This window comes from Gasterosteus aculeatus, chromosome 13 (genome assembly GCF_964276395.1).
Source record: "Gasterosteus aculeatus chromosome 13, fGasAcu3.hap1.1, whole genome shotgun sequence".
NCBI lineage: Eukaryota > Metazoa > Chordata > Actinopteri > Perciformes > Gasterosteidae > Gasterosteus > Gasterosteus aculeatus.
The window spans coordinates 6,462,267-6,481,051 of NC_135701.1; the positions used below are offsets into that span (position 1 = coordinate 6,462,267).

The 18,785-nt window shown below is 47.9% G+C and overlaps 1 protein-coding gene across 3 annotated transcripts in view; it reads right to left on the bottom strand.

Moving 5' to 3' along the window:
• The window catches only part of sema6a (sema domain, transmembrane domain (TM), and cytoplasmic domain, (semaphorin) 6A), a 95,815-nt gene that overhangs the window by 39,651 nt on the left and 37,379 nt on the right, over positions 1 to 18,785 (bottom strand). For all 3 annotated transcript variants that reach the window (XM_040195443.2, XM_040195442.2, XM_040195441.2), the window contains exons 2-6: positions 13,621 to 13,783; positions 12,733 to 12,850; positions 3,204 to 3,264; positions 1,898 to 1,960; positions 1,270 to 1,371 (exon numbers count right to left, since the gene is read on the bottom strand). In XM_040195443.2, the coding sequence (XP_040051377.2) occupies positions 1,270 to 1,371; positions 1,898 to 1,960; positions 3,204 to 3,264; positions 12,733 to 12,850; positions 13,621 to 13,720 (444 nt within the window). In that variant the 5' untranslated portion in view covers positions 13,721 to 13,783. The remainder of the gene's footprint in view (positions 1 to 1,269; positions 1,372 to 1,897; positions 1,961 to 3,203; positions 3,265 to 12,732; positions 12,851 to 13,620; positions 13,784 to 18,785) is intronic.

Here is an 18,785-nt window from a genome sequence, read left to right on the forward strand (position 1 = left end):
ATTTCCAGACTGAAATGGCTATTTCAACCAAAAATAATTACAGTGTAGCCAGTGTGTGGGCGGGATTACTCTAAAAGAGAATGAGCAGTTGTAGGCACATTAATGACTCACTCAAATATGGGGTCTAATGGGACCGAGCCAATTCAAAAGAAAACGTTTCCTATTTCATCACAACATTATGGATATATATATATACACAGTACTCTACATTGACTTTTATGTGCGCTAATGTATTCATGGCCGTCCCACCCAGCATCGCTGCACCTTGCAGCACGTCTCTCTAACTCCACCCGAGCAGCAGACAGCTCAACACAACACAAACTTTGCAACCACAACCAGAGGGGATGCAAAAACCAACAGCGCCTGATGAATGCACGCACACAAACTCATCCTTTTCCTGCCGGGGGAGTCAGTGAAAAAATGTCCACTGTTTGTGCTTAGCATGCCAAACCACGCGGCGATGTTATCTTGTTTCTCCGGTGCATCCTACAGGACCGGACCTAATCTTTCTGTTTGTTTCTGTTTTCGGCGCATTTCAGGCACAGCTTTGGCCTCAAAGTTGAATATATAACGCTCGTCTGGGCTCGGTCCGCCCAGGCGCTGCAGCGTGTCTCGCGAACGAGAAGATTTACTCAACGCAAAGTCGATGCTGCTCACTTTTAGGCATCTGCTTTATACGTCTTTCCACCTGCCTGTAAGCCACATAATTGTCTGTATTTATTTTTATTTTGTCCATCTGCTTCACTCTATGTCAATCCCCCCCCCCCCCCATACTGCTTGACGTCAACCTGCTCTCCTTCTCGACCCAAGGTCATCACAATGCATCAACATCTTGGGTTTTGCTTCTCCTGAACTAATCTCAAAACTATTTCAGACCAATGCAGGCTTTAAACAGGGGGGGGGGGGGGTCGAATCGGATTCCACGCCTGCGCCTGCAAAGAGGGAGTGCGTGTATGCCAGACAGCGCTCCAGATAGTTGGGCTTCTAAATCAAGCGTGTCAAAGTACACCTGGAGATAAAGACATAGGAGGAGGCCTGCTGAGTTGTGAAAGTCATCCGTCCACGTCCATCGCTTCAACGCCCCCTCGACCCCCCAACTTCTACACTCTCGCATGGTTGGGGTTGCGTGTGAAACATATGGCTGTGTGTGTGTGTGACAGAGGAAGAAAAGAGACGGGACTAAATGCACACATGTGTTCCTAAAAGGTCAAAGAGCACCAAACTGCGGTTCCTGTGTGTGCGTGTCTGTGCGTGTCTGTGTGTGCGTACCTTGTAGGTCCGACAGGAGGGGTTGAAAGCATTTGTGCCACACACAAACAAAGCGTCGTCGTTTTGCTGCAGGAGAACTTTGATGAAGTTGTGACACTCATCCTTCGGGGGGGGGGGGGGGGGGGACCAGCCGGGTGAGACGGAAAAGAGACAAGTCATTAGACACCAGCGTCTAAAAGAGACACTAAAAACACATCTTGATTCATTTTTTTAAACAAGGGCCTCTTTCTTTTGAAGTACAGCAGGCGGTGCTGCGCAGACAGGTGGGAGGCCGGGGAAACAAACATCACGCGTGTAATCGTGAAATCCAACGTTCCTTACGGTGCATTAATGGGATCTTTATTTGTTTTGTCAGAGAGTACAGCAACGCAGGAGAAAACGCAATTTCACTTCTGTTTCATATGAAGATTATCGTTGGTATAAATGTCATTGGGCTGGATGGAGTGTGTTATTAAACACAAGTGTGTGTGTATGCGGGTGAAAGAAACAGGGACTGTGAGAAATGACATCTGTTACAGATTTTCTGCATTGTATAATGCGTGATTTGTTCTGGAAGAGCTTTGTAATCGTACTGGGAAACATTTGTTCTTTGAGGTGAAACGTGTGTGTGTGTGTGTGTTTTCTCTACCTTATGTTTCCCTTTCATTCTGCAAGTGTCCACATCTGCCTGTCTGGACTTCCATGTCATTTTCTGGAGAGAAAAAGTAAAAGGGAGAGTGAAAAAAACAAACAAAAGCACCACGTAGCTGAATAACCGATCCATGCTGTGATCAATGATCATCATCGGAGATTCTCCGTCATTGATTCCCCCGACGAGGCACCTGCTCTGAGGTCATCTCTGTTCCAGGCGTTGAGTGGAGATTAGCTTACTTCCTTGAACTTGTAATTCGCTAACAGTGGAAGAGGAAATACGATACTGACCCCGGATCAGAGGCGGGATCTGTCCTTGGGTCCCGCCTCTGATCTGAGAGCTCATTTGAGTGGATTGATAGGCGGGCCATCCTCGTGAGTGCACAAACACACAAACACACACACACACACTCACACTGCCTTGGCCTTTAGGTCAGCGGTAGCCAATACGTGCCAGTCACTAGAAACACACAAATGTACGCGGCCTCTTTCATTGTCACACACACTTCTCAATCAGTGCTAAGTTATATGTGACAACCCCCCCCCCCTCCGCTACCTCCCTGGGGTCAGCACCGATCTGGCGTTTCGGGCTTCCGCGTCGCACAGCGAGTTCGGAGCTCTGCCGCTGATTAAAGACCCCTCAGTCATCAATCAATCTGTGCGCCTCCCATCGGCCTTTCATCTGCAGCTCTCATTAGGACCCCCGCGCCGGGGGAGCAGTGACATTGAAGTGGGTGAGGTTGAGGGTTGGCGGGTTGTTGGCCTTGTTTGAATTCTGTTGGCGTGCATTAGGTTGAGAGGTAAAAACGAGTGGCGGGGTTGGAATGGAGAGCGGGTTATTAGCGCTCAGGGGCCTATGTAAATGTGAATAATCAGAAAACACGCATCGAGAGACCTCCTTCCTCGCCTGCATCCATCTTGTCCTCCCTAGCAGTTCATCCCGTCTAACCTTGTGCTTTTCGTGTCCCGCTCCCCTTCTCCTCCCCCACTTCTTGCTGTGTCCTCCCAGCTTCCGTTACACACCCATCAGCCTCCCTCCCACTGTCTCACGGACGAGCACCGATGACGCAGGCGGCTCGTCGGCTGATTGATTGGATAATCTTCTCAACGGGGTCAGCGCGGCGAGCCTGGCAGGCTCACGCCCGGTGAGTGGGTGAGTAGGACTGCTGGCGGTCACACACACGCACACGCACACACGCGTGTGCAGAACACACACAAAGACCTAGCGGCACCCAGGAGGCGAGTCATTAGGGGTTACGTTGCCGAGAACAACTTGTCCTCAGAGAGGCGGACGTCTCACTCACCTTACTGAAAAAGATCTCGTCACCATTGGCGGTGTCCGTGTCCACTGTGTATATGTGATCCCTGCGAGGGGGGGAGGGAGATGAGAAGATAAGAGTCAAGACAGCAGACAGCCATAGATATTCCACGAACCACAAACCCATTTCTATTTATTCCCCACTCCTTTTCCTGCCCCGCGGGCGGCAAACACCGTCTGAGAAAAGGAGGCTTTGTATAAACTTTGTTCCAAATTCAAAAAAAATGACAATAAACAAAAGGAGGCCAGAGCTATTTGCTCTGTCAGACAGAAACAGTCCACAAAGGTTTAGAGCGATGTGGCGCAGGCCCGGGGACAAAAGCCCCTTTGTCCACGGAGAAAGGGTCCTGAGAGGGGGGGGTGAAGGGTGGGGGGGGCGAGGCAGGCGGGGAAGGGTTGAGTCGGAAGGTGCCAAGTCACTCAGAGCTGTTCAGGTCAATTAAGCCACAGGAAATCTATACCAACACTCATTATGGCCCAGACAAGAAGACTTGTGTGTGAAATACACAGACTTCTCCTGTGCTACACGCATGTGGAAGACATAAAACCCACCCGGGCTAACGGCCTCGCCGACAGACGGGCCCGAGACGAATAGGCAGCACCTACTCACCGCGCAGAGAGTGTGTGTGTGTGTGTGTGTGTGTGTGTGTGGGGGGGCGGAGAGAGCGGAAGGTGCGCTCGAAGAAGGTGTGAGCGGGTCGAGAGAAAACGAAGGTTTACCCCCGTTTTTTGAAGGAGTGAACCAGAGGTGACCGCGGCAAGCGGTGTTACCGCTTTAATTTGAGGGAGATTAGCCGCTGAGCGCGTTTTTAATCAAAGCGCGCAACAGTGGCGTCGTCTGACTCGCGGCTTAATTACGTTTCCAGCTCCCTAACCTGAGCTCAGCCAGCCGGCTCCGCCTCGCTCCCTCATTAAATAAATCTAATAAAGTCTTGGGAGGAAAAGGCATCTCTGAAATGAATCCACTTATATCCCTTTCCTGGAGGCCTCCGTCATCTCCTCCAGGGTAAAAAAAATTCTACGGCGTACTGTACATTATCGGCCGCGGCGCCCAAATTGAATAATTAATCTTTGAGATTAAGCAGGTTGAGATTCTCCAGCGGGAGGGGGGACACTAGCGGCGAGGCCGGATCTGTCGGGGAAATTCATGCTTTTTTTTTTTTGTCACTTCCTTCCAGCTCTGCTTTAAAGTCCGTCTGGTCACACAACTCTCTGCTTGCTTTTTGTGAAAGATCTCTACAGAGGATGATTCACTACATGTATTTAGTATTCCATTAATCTTTTACAGAGTGTAAACCTAATTTGAGATTCCATAAAAGGGTGAATAAACGTTTTGAAACACAAAGCAAAGCCATTAATTCGTTCTAATGGTTTTTAAGGTTTTTAAAGCACAGTGTGGTTCCTTGAAAAATAGAAATAATGTTGTACGGTCCATTCAAATCTGAAAAAATTGTTCATGCAATATTAAGCATTGAAAGGATGAAAAGAAAGGAGGAGGTCAGCTTCAGATGGCTGAGATGCGTGCCACAGCCTTCCTAGATTCAACCGCTCCTCCTCAAACAAATGCCACGAGTTTCCCCGTGGAGTCTGCCGTGACTCAAAGGCGAGGGAGCTGTGCTGCAAACGCTTTTCATCAAAAATCCCTCCACCATTTCACTACTCGGGCTAATTGATCCGGATTGAATTTCCAGGATTCCTGAATGGCCCCCTGTATTTAGTGTTTCTTTCACCTTGCTGCCACGGTAACGGGAAACAGCAGCGAGTGGCGAATGCGATTATTAAAATAGCCACTGTGATTTGTCAAAGATGATATATTTTTTAAATCCACGCCATCACATTTAAGATAAGACGGACAGGACACATCTGAGCAGAACAGAACAATGATGGTTGATAAATTCACTCGATTGTTAATTGAACTTCATTCATATCTTTATATTGAAACTGACAATTTATATTATAAAAGACAAAACGGAATCAAAAGCTATTAAATCAGGGGATTACGTGGCGGATTTAGTGTAATCCCGCAGGTTATTTAACTGCCTGCAATTTAAAGGCTGCTCACGAGTAATCGGCAATACACTGGACCTTCATTTTGGAGAGTAACCTCCCCGGCTCCGCTCCCCGTCTTGTGCCTCCTCGCAGGGCCGAGGCCACGTTTTGTTTTTTTGTTTCCAGCTGAGATTAGAGCGAGCCAAGCGATGAGGCGTCCCTCAAACATCCTGACCGGACTTGGAGAAGGACAATGCAGCGCCTGTGTCTGTGTCAACAGCAGCTCTCTAAACACACACATGTGCAAGGGACCCCCCCTCGCTGCCCTTTTACCCCAACATGCTAACACAAACACTCCCATATGCACCCTTCCCTTTCTTCACCATTGCACCTGAACTCATATTACGTCACATTCGGCTGTGTGAATCACATCGTTGGGACTTCACTGTGATAAGGAGCCACTACACTGGTGCCATTGTACGTTGTAGACCATTATCTAAAAATACAGTTGAAATGACGTTATTGTGAATAGTTTTAGAATTTATTCCCTTCCTTCCAGGCAGCCGGTGGTTTCGCGTTTAAGTAATAACCAAGAAAATCAACTTGAGGGCTTGGAACCAGCCTGAAACAAGTGATCTATTCAGCTGCAATCTCAATCAGGATCATTGGGAAATACAATTTTCTTTTATTGATTAATCAGCCCATAATGGTCCTGAGGGGATTATTTAATGACTAAGTGTGAGAGTGGACGAAACAAAATATAATTCTAAAAGATGTTTTCTTATTATCCTCTCACAAGCCCCACATAAAAACAAGTTAACATTTTTGCATAATAAAAAATACTTAAATTCAAATGTAAAAGTTAATTAGTGGCTACTATATAAATTGACAGCAGATCCACATGGGTTTATGTTTCAAATCCTTTTACTCTCTGTTGCCTGAGAACCTTAACTGTTCATTTTGCTGTGCGTTAACACGAGGTTGCACAGGGTCTGAGGCCTTATGACTGGAGAGGACGGCCCACCTACTGAACTAGCAGCCTAGAGAGGAGGTCAGATTTCAAGACCGTTGTAGTTCAGACTAAACAACTGATCTTGGTGAAAGCTGCCGTCGTGTTTGGGAAAATACGGCGGCAAAGAGCAATGATCCGAACTAAATCTAGTGGGCAACAGCCTGCTTCCCTTTGTACTGAGCAGCTCGGTGTGAGTGTGGAAGCAAGTGCTCTATCGTTTATTGTTTCCTAGAGTGGAATCAATTTACATTACATATGTACATATTTACATCTCACTTGTAAAAATATTCATGAGACTGTAATGGTATTCTTCCACATTGTTTGAGGAGCTCTGGGACTAAACCAAGCATTTTAAATCAGTTAAATGCCTTTGAATAAAGTTATGTAGTAACCCGTGAAGCGCAGATCAAGATGTTACCCTCTGCTGTCCGTGCTTAATAGCAGTTATAAGTGGTAGTTCATTTATTCGTTTCCTCTTTGCCACTAGTTGAAGTCATCAGAAATGATTACAAAGGTCTTTTGTTCGTAGTCTTGAACCCATCCTCACTGCATCATAACTAATGAATAATGTTAAAATAATAACAATGTGAATAATAATAAAGCCTATTGGCTTCAAATTGAGCCACATTTTTCTAAACCTATGTTTGTTTATATCTTGACGTGATGTAATCAGGCCTTAAACTTGGCTGCTTTCCTTAAGTGACTTAATATACTGTTTCCCATCATTTATTCACTCTCAACCCTAAACTGGCCCTGAGGGAGGTCCAGTGTTTTTACCCGATACATAAGGGTCTACTGTTTGGAGGCTGTGCTGTGAAACATGGAAATAACACTGAGATACTTGGGAAAAAAAATAATCAAAGAAGCCTTTTAGGACCAACGGGCCCAGGACACTGGTCGGGCGTCGCGTTTCCCGAAACTCAGCGACAGAAATCTGTGAGTTTGGCCGAAGGTATGCGACTATCCTCTGACACAAACATGGAGTCACTGCAAAAGGATGAGCACAGGCGGGGAGGGAGGACCGGATGGTTGGAGGCAAGACAGTAGACCAACTGAGCGTGGGCGAGAGTGTGAGCTGGAGCGGCGTAGAGGGTCTCCGTCGGACGCGACATGTAGCCATGCGTGGCCGAGAGAACAACCGGGGCCTTTGTGTGCAAGACTGTCGTTTTCATAACAGCGCATTTCTTCCGCGGGGGACGGCCGGCCGGCCGGCCCGGCCGGGTCCATCTGCCGGGTGTTTGTCAAACTATCTCGTGAGAAAAGAGAAGCCATTAGCCATTCGGGCCATTAGCATGCACCCCGCACCTTCGGCCATGCACCGCCCGTCTTCCCGCAAGCTAAATGCCTGCACGTCTGCCTCCGTCTCCACCTCCCGCCACCCCTCTTCTCCCATATTCCTCTCTCTAAATAACTGGATCACGAGCTGTGTGAGGAGGGTCCATTGTGCATTGTTTCGGGGCTTTCTCCTGGTTCAATCCTCCTCACAAAGTGGATGGGAGGGAACCGGGGAAGCCAGCAGGCACCTTTGGGCTGCGTGGGGGGGGGGAGGTGGCGGTTGTGAATGGGCCGAGGGCACCGAGGGGCCCTCGCTGATGCGGTGGCATGAAATACAACAAGCCAGAGTTCATTCACCCCCCGCCAGAGCTGAGGCAGGCTGTTCTTTTCGAAGGCTGAGGTTCTCATTACGATTTTTATACATTCTCTCCACATCTCCTTTTTGTGAGTGTGTGCGTGTGCGAATGGGTGTGTGTTTTTGTGTGTGTGTCTGGGTCAGTGGGTTGACTTGCACGTTTTTTAGCTTGCACACATGTTGGGCAAGCATGCACACTATCTGCATATAAGATGTGGTTTATTTTTATTTATTGATTGAATTTTGTCCAGTGGTCTCAAAACATATTTTTCTACATACTCAGGCGAGAAAGTACGATAACAAACCATCGCTATCCAATCAACTTAAAACCATAAATTGTGCTAGTTAATTAAATACGTGTAGACCAACTGAGAGAACGTGGCCTGAAGCAATATTCCAAACATAACAACATAATGCACAGTTGTTTTTAATACACAGTAGATCCACAATTCAGATACACCGTCACTCCAGGTCACGCTGGCTAAGATAACTCATCATTAGAGAACTTGCTATTACCAGGGTTGATGTTATTTGGCCGGATGAATCGGAGAAAGGACAGCAACTCAGTTCCAACTTGTAATTCAGGTGTTGCGACCACTGGAGCCGCGATCTTTTGTTCCACAGAGTGGACGTGGCCGCATGTCGCTGGTGTTGTGTGCGCGGGGAGACGAGGCAACCGTGTAATCCCAGTCATTAGTGGGTTTTAACAGGATTTGGTGCTGCTACAATAATGGAGACTCTAGCGGCCTCCACTGCGAGACCCAAAGAGACCCAACCGGGCAGAACGGCGGCCACAGAGGCTCGACTGTTCCACAGGACGCAGCGGACGGAAGGTAATCTGGATTTTTTTTGTGCGCGAAAGTCTTTGTTGGGATGTTTGTGTCTCTTTGTGAGTGCGGCCACAAATTTTGTTTCCTCCACTCTCACACTGATCTTTCCCTGTGTCTCTCACTGTCCCGCCCTCCCACCACCACCACATTCTCCCTCCGGTTCCCATGCTGCCCGGCCTCGTAGAGGGGCGTACAGAGAGTGTGGTTGGCGTTGCCATGGTGAAAGCCGGCTGAGGGCCGGGAATGGCGACTATGCCCTGCATGTGGAGAGACCTGGGGCATGCTCGCTAGGCAGGCTCTACAGTAACGCATTCACACGCACACACAATCACATTCAATTACGCACGGAATGTCCGTCTCGTTCTCGGCTTCTCTTTTCTTCTCGTGGAAGGAAAAGTCTAGTTCCACACAACATTGGTTTGAATCCAGTCTATCGCACTTGCCGCGTAGTTTTCTTGGTAAATGAGGCAGTGCCTCTAATTTTCCAGGTGTGCTTAACTTTGGTGTTACCTGACAAATAAGTCTGTCGAGATAACTTCCTGATTACTCCGCTCGGGCCCCCTTAGGCTCTGTGTCCCCACCCATCCTACTTAATCTTAACTTGGTGAGTAGAATGTCGGCCTAGCTGAAACAAACTACAGGAACATGACCCACTTCAGAGTTGTGATCCCTTCAGTCCTTTTAAAAAGCCTAGGCTCTAATAAAAACAACTCAAAGTCATTTCTTGCCGTGGCTACAGCTGCCTACACACACACACACACACACAGCCACACTTACACAGAGATATAGGTTTTCAGAGATCACAATGATAAATGCCCCATTGCACTTTGATGAATTCCCCCTGAATGGCCAACACAGTGTATACTGACTGTGAAATATCGGCTTCTGGGGGAGAAATCCTCCTGCGTCCATCTCACGCTGCATCAAAAACTGTTTATTGCATTTTCAGAACGTGACTCCGCTGCTAAACACCTAAAAACATGCATGACGCCAGAGACCCCCATAAAGCACCGAGCTTGTGCGTGGAGAAGTTTTTATGTTCCTTGCCCGCGCTCTAATACACATCACGTCTCAGTTTGTCGTGGATAATGTACGGCTGATTGCCACCATAAAATGCATGAAGCAGCAGCTGAACACGAGCCGACTTCTGAATCTCATCTTCATCTGTGACTTCACAAACAAAACCCTTCAAAAAGTTTCTTCCCTGTGTGTGGCTGCATACGTGCAGCGAGCAATGTAACAAGGGATTCTTAATGCATCCCTCTTATTAAGTCCAGATATTTGATTTGAAATTGCCGTCCAATGCCTGCCTTGTTGAAAATGAATAAACAAGAGGTTCATTGATAAGCAATGAATAGACATATTTTTTGATGTCTGATCAGGTTGTACTGTCCCTCTGGATAATTCACCTGATCACCGGAATACGATTCAGAATATTAAAGGACTAGTCATGCACCAAATTCATAATCATCATTCAATATGTGTAAGTCTCAGAGGGCTAGTGATATTCTACACATATTGGACCAGCCATGGCCACCATTTCTCTGCAATGACTGCCCACATATAACGACTGAACACAGACAGAGAGCGTCTGATTGTGCCAGATCAATACATCCCATTCGAGGCTGCAACCCGAGGGTGAATTATCAATCGCTGCATCTGTTCCTCCCTTTGCCAAAGACTTTGCCGCTCTCCCTCTATAAAAATAAGCCACTTTTGTCTATTTACAATTTCATCAGTTGCTATGTTTGTATGCATCTCACAGCTTAAAATTCTTGTGATTGTGTTGTCGGCGCCCTAAACGGGAGCCAAAAGGGACTCAATACACTGAGCAGCCATTCAAGAAACAGGCTGAAACAGTGTTTAGCTTTGGACCGCGTTCACAGTGACCATCTGCAAGCTGCCGTGCACCAAGAACCCAGGCGCCCTGGTCTGGAGGCATGATGGCAAAGCTGTGAGAAGCTGGCCTCAGAATAAACAAGTCATTTGACTGGACAACAGTCATGAAAGCAACTATTGATACTGCCTAGTTTTTTTTTTTTTCTGCCTGCAGCATTGTCGGTTTATTTGCAGCTTGAGACTTGCCGGGGTCGACTCTTGGCTCGCTTTCACATTGATTTCTGAAGTGGTGATTGTCTCCTCTGTTTGCCTTAAACCGCTTTGTCATTAAACTTTAACATGTCTTCATCGATATCCTGTTAGCGACGATGGATCTTTGTTCGCTGGCTGTCACGTGTGCGTCCATGTCATTGACACCCGCATCCTTCTCCGTGTCCGGATCGATGGCCGATCCCCGGCTCGGTCTGATCTGGGTCAGCCGTTCCAGTTATTCGGGGGGCCACATTCCTCGGGGCCCTTTGTCAGCATTCCTGTCTGCTTTGAGCAAGTATGCGAGAGCGGGAGCGACACACCAGGTGACCTCGCACATGCACGCACAAACACACGCACAACTCACTGCACCAGCACATGCTGGAGCACCCACAGGCGCACAAACACGTGTTGGCCCCTTCCCAAAGCACCGCCACATGCACACATATCACACTCACGAAATTACTTTCAAATCCATGCGACAACTGGCCGGCATACTGAAGTGGGCAAGCCACAACCTCTCTCTCTCTCTCTCACACACACACACACACACACTAACAGTTGCTAACACACCCCTCCATTAAACCCTATGTCTCCTTTCTCTCCCATAGCCCTCAGGCCCCTGTTCACCCCATGTGGAGCAGGTGGGCGACAGGCTGACCAAAGGCTCTGGCACCCCACCCCACACACACACACACACACACACACACACACGCACACTTGTTCGCTCTGTTGCCTTTTCCACTCTCCGCACACCTCCTCTTAATGACCACAGATACGTCAAACAGCTCTGCCAGTAGAACCCTCCCTCAGCCACTTCATTTGACATGCTTGGGAGGAAAACAAAGAAAGACCCCTGTTGTGCCTTTTAACAGAATCCAATCAAGCCTGCCACTCAATTAGCCATGGATGGCACGGAAAAAACCTGATAAGGATCCATTATCTTGGCTGCTTTAGTGGTGCAGTAATGTTAGACCGCAAAAATTGAGGAGCGGCATCAAACCTGACTGTTTGAAGGCGACTGCCTGTATTGAGTATATCGCTTTTCTGTGAACATTTCTAAAATAACAATGACAAGAGAGAACACAGAATCAATAATGGTTTCCAGGTGGTGTAATTGAGCTATATTATCTCTGAAATATGAGTGCCACAAAACTAAAGAAACGCAGTGGAAAGACACATTGACGGATAGACATGAAGCGATAAAGGCAGGTGACGAACGAGGGAGGGAGAAAAACTGCCTGTCAGAGAAACTGCAATTACTTGTTGTAATCAATTTGTGAGGGTACTTAAAGGCCAACAATTAAACAGTCAGAGCCTGTGTTATATTTGTTACCATTTATTGACATCACAGAAGCTGTCCATATTCTTTTCTTTTGAGATAGGGGTTTAATTGATCTGTACTTTGGCATGTGTGTGTGTGTGTTTGTTTGTGTGAGTTAGTGTGCCCGCCTGGGTGTTAAACAAAAACATGCACCAAGTCTGCAGGGCCATCGTGAGAGGCAAAAGGGGTTCTGGCACGCGACACGCCCTGAATAGAAAACAACAAAGAGGTAATGAACGAAAAGAGACCTGGCTGCAGAGTGCACAAAGGTCGCAGCATCCTGCTCCAAACGAGTCCCTCCTGATCCCGAAAATATTCAAAAGAAAACAGCACAGCGGGGCCACAATATTCAGCTGGATAGCTCAGCTACAGCCCTCCGCCATCAGCAGATCAAAAAGCAGGATCACGTGTTCACGATCCTCAACGGGCGACAACCGATGAGAATCTTTCATGGCCGTGACTTCAATGAGCGACTCTAATATGAGAGGATTCAGTAATCCTGGTGGACCCAAACTCGCTCAGTTTAATTAATCATAATGTACATTGGCAGTCAAACTGTGTTTGGAAGGACTTCTTGAATGGATGCCCGCGTGTCTGAAAACAGCATCAGTAGCTATGATAGCTGTAGCTTTCATGACCCACCTGGCCGCGATGTACAGCGTCCTGTTCATGATCATGATGAGCTGGATGTCCAGTTTGTGCCGCTGCGTGTTGTTCCTGCCCGGTTTGTGGCCTACGAACGCCGGGTACTGCTTTGTGTCTGCAAGGAGAGGACGGAAACATTTATAACTTTGGTAACTGTAGTACAGTAATAACATTTTGCCAAGTCTTGCATGGGTTTTGGGGTCAAATGTCGACCCGCGTGTTTCAGCTTGAAAGAAATGCCACCGCAGCTGTTGGCGCAGCTTCTCCTCTGACCATAAAGTGCAGGCTGAAACTGGGCTGCACTGCACCATGCGATCCTTCTATCGTTGTTGGCTTTGGATGAGAGCGCTTGGTTTGAACAAACAATCTGACAGAGGAGAGCAGGTCTCCCGGCCGGGAGCGGAAGTTACGGCGACAGTCCCAGAGAGAGTAAAGGACAATAAAGGACACGCGGTGAAACAGAGGAGCCTGCAACGGCGTGTACGCCATCACACGCAACATTAGCAGCCCAACAGAAAAATCGAGGATTATCCTTTGATGTCGGGTGGGCTCTGTTTCAAATGCTGCTTTAAGTCCTTCCTTTTAGTGTGTGTAGAGGGCCTGTCCTTGGGCGCCAAATTATACTCCATGCCTCCAAAAGTGCGTTAAGTGCAGGGGGAGGCAGGGGGGGACATGGAGGGGGGGATCAAGGGTTGAGAGGGATGTGGAGGAGCGAAAGGGTGGAGCAAGCGAGGGAGATATCCAAGAGGGGGATTTGCGAGGTGGAAGACAAAGGGGAGAGGGAAAAGAGCGCTGGGAGAGGGCAGGGGAGGACTTTGCATCGAGAGAAAGGACGCCGCGCGAGAAAAGACTTAGAGGAATGAGAAGACGGAAAGGTAAACTTACAGTTGCCGTGTGAGATGCTGATGGGCTCGCTGTCCTCGGGGAAGCCCGCCCCGGCGATGTGCAGTAGCGTGAAGTAAAGTAACAAGGCCTCACACCTCATGGTCGCACCAACGCTGCCGCCGCTGCCGCTGCCGCTGGTCCTCTGCTACAGATCTACCTCAGCCTGCAAAGAGAGATTGGGAGTGGGGGGGGTGGCAACAAGAAAGAAGTTTGTTAACAAATCTGTGTTCACCTCCTCAATTATTTTTCCTCCGTGGGACCTGCATTGTGTGAAACAAAGAAACACGGCAGCCAGCGGGGGGGCGCTACAATCGGTCAGAGATATTTTCATACAAGCGTTTGCAAGGGAGAGCAGATTAATTGGATTGGGGGGGGGTGATGCGCGGCGTAGATCGATGTCAGGCAGAGGAGATCTCTGTGCCTCTCTCTCGCTCGGTGTGACGGCGTCTTAGTGAAGCGGGGGAGCCCTTGTTGAGATTTACCCTCCTGCATAGTGTCAGCGGTGCCTGGAGATGGGGCGGTGTGGATGGCAGGTGATTTCCCACTTGTCAGTCTCCTGGAAGGGGAGCAATCCCACATGCCAACTCCTACAGGCAGAGGAGTGGACCAGTATGCCTGGTAAACTCTCCCATTTGGTACATTCTTTTCATTTCTAATTGCACCCGGTCCCTTTAATGCCAGCCGTTGACTCCCTATTCTCACTCAATAGGAGCAAAGACGCGTGGATAAAAAAAAAAAGCCACCTGGATGTGATTGATTATTTACCTCTAAAACACTGTCCTCGACAAGCTAATCTGCTAATGTAATGTATATGAGCCAGCGGAGGTGGATTTTATTGCAGGTGCGCTACATTGGTTTGATCTAATGTCTTCATTGCACAAACCATGGCAACGGAGTTTTTCCTACTGCGGTTTGAGGCAACAAATTACACCCATAAATCAACCAAGACAATTATTGCGTCTGTAATCTAATCAACAATAAAGCATTTAATTTGCATGAAGCACTTCTTTTCTTTTTTTTCCCCCAGTTGAAGCTGCGGGGGTGAGATGTTGCCGGGTCGATAGGGTGAGGGGTGCTTCGGGTATGAGGAATTGAATAAAATAGTCGATATTATTTGCTTCGGTCTGATAAAAGTTGTTTATCCCACGCTGTATTTTCATTCGCTATTGTATGACGGAGGTGGGGAACGGACAGGGGGAATAGAGAGGTGGGGGGGGGGGAATTACTTTCTCTTCTCTTTGTCATGTCTCCCTCCCTCCCTCTCTCCCTCTCTCTCTCTCTCTCTCTCCATGCTCCTGTGAATCTCATTCAGGAGTGGAATGAAAACACTATTCACTGGGAGAATCGCTTTAACGCTGAGGAGAATACCAATACTAAGGCCTGGATACGACCTTGATCCCACAAGGCGCTCCGCTCCTCTCCCTCCTCCCTCGGCCCGCTCCCAGCCTTACAGTTTGATGTCTCGCGTTGCACTTTATATTTTATAAGAGAAAGAGTAAAGAAATAGTCTAATGGATTTTTTCCCTCACCCTTCCCCTCACCGTTATCACAAGGCGAAGGTTGACCAAGCTACGCTTGTGGCGAGAGTTCCAACTGCAAAATGTCTTTTTCCTTCACTGGGTACTTCATTAAACCTCTGTGGAGGGACTGAAATGGGTCCTCTCCTTAATTTTGAAGCCGGAAGTGCCTTTAGTAATTGACTGATTGATGAGCAGGAAGTGGCACGAGGCAGCGAGCTTAACCCCGAGGGAGCGTCCACAGGGAATGACGGATGGAGGTTGCATGGAGGCAACAGCATGTAATCTGTACTGGAGTCTAACCATTCTGTAATTTCATTTAGTGGATATGACAGGCTTACGTCAGAATCAAATGTCCAACTACAGGATGCTGTGCATGCTGCCGTATCATTGAAAGGAGCCTCGTGGCACTGATTGTGCTCCATCCTTATCCACGGGCCGTAATAGAACGCTAAGGGGTGTTAGCCGAACACCCTCTCACTGCCTCCTGTGATACACAAAGCAAATTGAGCACGAAATGACTTAAGTGCAACTCTGAAGCCTTCCAGTGGGCACTTTCGCTATTCCAGCTGCCACAGAGGAGTAACAGGAGTAAACGAGACGCCGCCTTTACCGAATGATTCTCTTATTTTGCGGAGGGTTAAATTGCTCCCTCGCGTGCGAGTGTGACTGTGTGTGTTGAATCTTGATCTAAAGTGCTACTTTTTAAACAGCACCGTGTATGCGGATGTCTAAAGGTGCACACAGCATCAGCATGCAGGGATCAAGCTCAGAAATGTTCTCAAACTTCACCATAAATGATCCGCCGCACAAAAAGGAAAGCGCACACACGCAGGTGGAACATGGTGGATTTCCTCGCTTGTAAAATGTCTTGAAAAAGGAAACCAAAGAAAAAGACATAACGAGTAACACGGATTCCTGTGCCTCCTCCTCAAGCTTTTAATAGATAACATTTTGTGAACCGTAGAGTGTGTGTGTGTGTGTGTGTGTGTGTGTGTGTGTGTGTGTGTGTGTGTGTGTGTGTGTGTGTGTGTGTGTGTGTGTGTGTGTGTGTGTCTATGTGATGTAGAAAGGGGCGAGTTAATCGAGCTGCATGCTGGCAGGAAGCCACCAGCAGGTAATAAAAACACAAAGACCCCCCAGAATCCCTGTACATACCCACAGCACCCCAATAGTAATCACACACATTCCTCAGTCACCTGCTATCCTTGCACGAAGCAACATTCACACAGCTAAGACCAGAAAACATCAGTTAAACACACATAAAGGTCGCCTGCCCTCAACAAATAGATCAGCCCCATGGGGGCGATCACCCCAAACTGCATTAGTTTGAACAATAAACACATTATGAGGCCTAATGATGTCATTACTGCTGTGGCACCAACATGTTAGCTGTGGCTGCAGGAAGCTTGAACACACACACACACACACACGCAGGCATTTGTTAAGGTCATCCGCGGTGGCCTTCACGTTAACGAGGTTTAGTCCGTCCCGTTCAGCGCGGCAGCACGTGAAGCTTCGTGATTTCAGGCGCACATAATCAAGCTGGGTTCGGGCCGATATTCCCGACATGCGCACTTGCACGCAGCTGGTTAATCTTGAGAAGGTCCCAGCCATTCGTTTCCTGAAGGCCCCCCAGCTGTGCGAGCCATCAGAGTGCGCACAATGACGTGAGAGACTGCCGTTTAATTACAGCAGGGCCGACCTGTTGATGCTTCTGCATGTGTTTAGGAGAAAAAAGCCCCACCAACAACATATGTTTGCGCTCAAGTGACAGAGCCCTGCGGCGGCCTCGTCTGTCAGGAGGGAAGTATTGTAAGGCTGTTACAGAGCCGCAAAGTCACGGGAGAAAGCTAAACTCCTCTCTGGAGCATCAACACGACCGAACCGTGACCATATCAATATTGGTGTAAGATCTGTCAATCACAAGGCTGCCTCGCCAGAAATACCTTCACGCTTTTTGTTGTATTTCACTCTAAATGACGATCATGCCACATGGAAGAAGACTTAAACTAGCGATTGAGAAGATAAGCTATACCTATACCTAATATATAGGTATATACCTATGTATACTATAATATTCACTGAAGTAGACTTCTTGTTGCAGTCAGCGAAGTTATTAGACCATTAGACTGTCAGATTAGTTCCATCTGATTCTGGAGGGCGGCTTAAAAACACATATTTCTGTGTGTTTGTCTTTGTTTGTGTTTGTGTTTGTGCTGGCTTAATCCATCTGTGTACCTGAGCTTTACGCAGCACAGTTATGTGGAATAGTTGACGTGGTGGGTAAGGACGGACATTGGTTGTATGTTCTGTCTTCAGACATTAACGCTGGACGCCGTCTCGCGTGTTTTCAGAAAAGTAGAATAGTCTTGAGGCACTGAGGTGTTTGATGGGGTTGGGTGTGGAGGAGGTGTTCCATATGAAGGTAGTAGCAGCTTCTTATACATGCTGTCAGACAGCTTGGATGAGAGCGCAGCCTGCTTGTGTATATATTTGGCAGTCTGGTTAGTGTCCACAGATTGGTGCGGAACGGATGGCGGCGAAGCCAAAGCAAAAGGGGCAGCTTATGGCAAAAGCGCTGTTAAGTGTCTGTAACTTTTATTATATCTTATAGGGATTTTTTCTTTTATTCTGAGTGCCAGAAGAGAATTTCTGTTCAAGAATTTTGTGTAGTAGCAAAATATTTGTGCGTGACCAAATGAAAAGGGAACATATTGGTTACTCATGATTCGTAGACACCACCATCAACTAAACTATTCCTTTGGTGGAAAGTAGTTCTAAAGAAAACTATTCACGCGTACAACAACAAAAACAAGAGATGATCGTAATCCTGTGAGTAATTCATCTGCAGTGTGAATGCGTGGAAGCAGTAAACTCGCTCAAAACAAACCAAACCAGAGAGGAGCCTTTGGACATGAAAAAAGCGTATCGGAGGGAGAGAGAGAGAGAGAGAGATTTTTGATTTTTTGAAAAACCTTTATTTTCTTTAAAACGCACAAACATGTCACATACACGACAACGCTGAAAAATTCAAAAGCTTGAGCTGCCCGTCGATTTGGCTGCTGGCTCCACTCCTCAGTTATTCCCCACCAGCATCTCCTCTTGCGTCAGCCGGCCAGGATCCTCCTCCACCGGATGGACGCCGCACTTAGTCCACAGAAGCACCTTCGCTTCCCCTGTTTATCTTCAGGATGATCTTCCTCATCCGGAAGACTTCCTGCTGGGTGTATCTCCCACTACCCTTTTTGCTCACACCGTTCCGAGCAGTGCGAGAGAACTTCTCTAGGTCAGAGAAATACTCCTCCATGTCCACCCCCTTCATGTTCTTTGTTACCTTCAGGAAGAGCTTCACTCTCCCCACCCCGTACCTGCTGGTCACTGTCCCACCAGAAGAGGCGCTGTCAGTGGAATCCCAGTCAGCAGAGGACCCGGGTTCACCCGCTTTCCCTCTTGTGCTCCTTCTGTTTTCTGACCCTTTCTTGGCTCGAGAGGCTCCTCCGCTGCTCCTCGTCTTCCTTCTCTTCAGGGGGGCTTTACGTTCCTCCTCCTCCCCCTCCATGTCATCGGCGCTGCTTTCAGACCGCATTTCCTCAGCACGTGTCTCTTGACTTTTTTCCAGCTTCTCCTGCCCTTCTTCACCCCCCA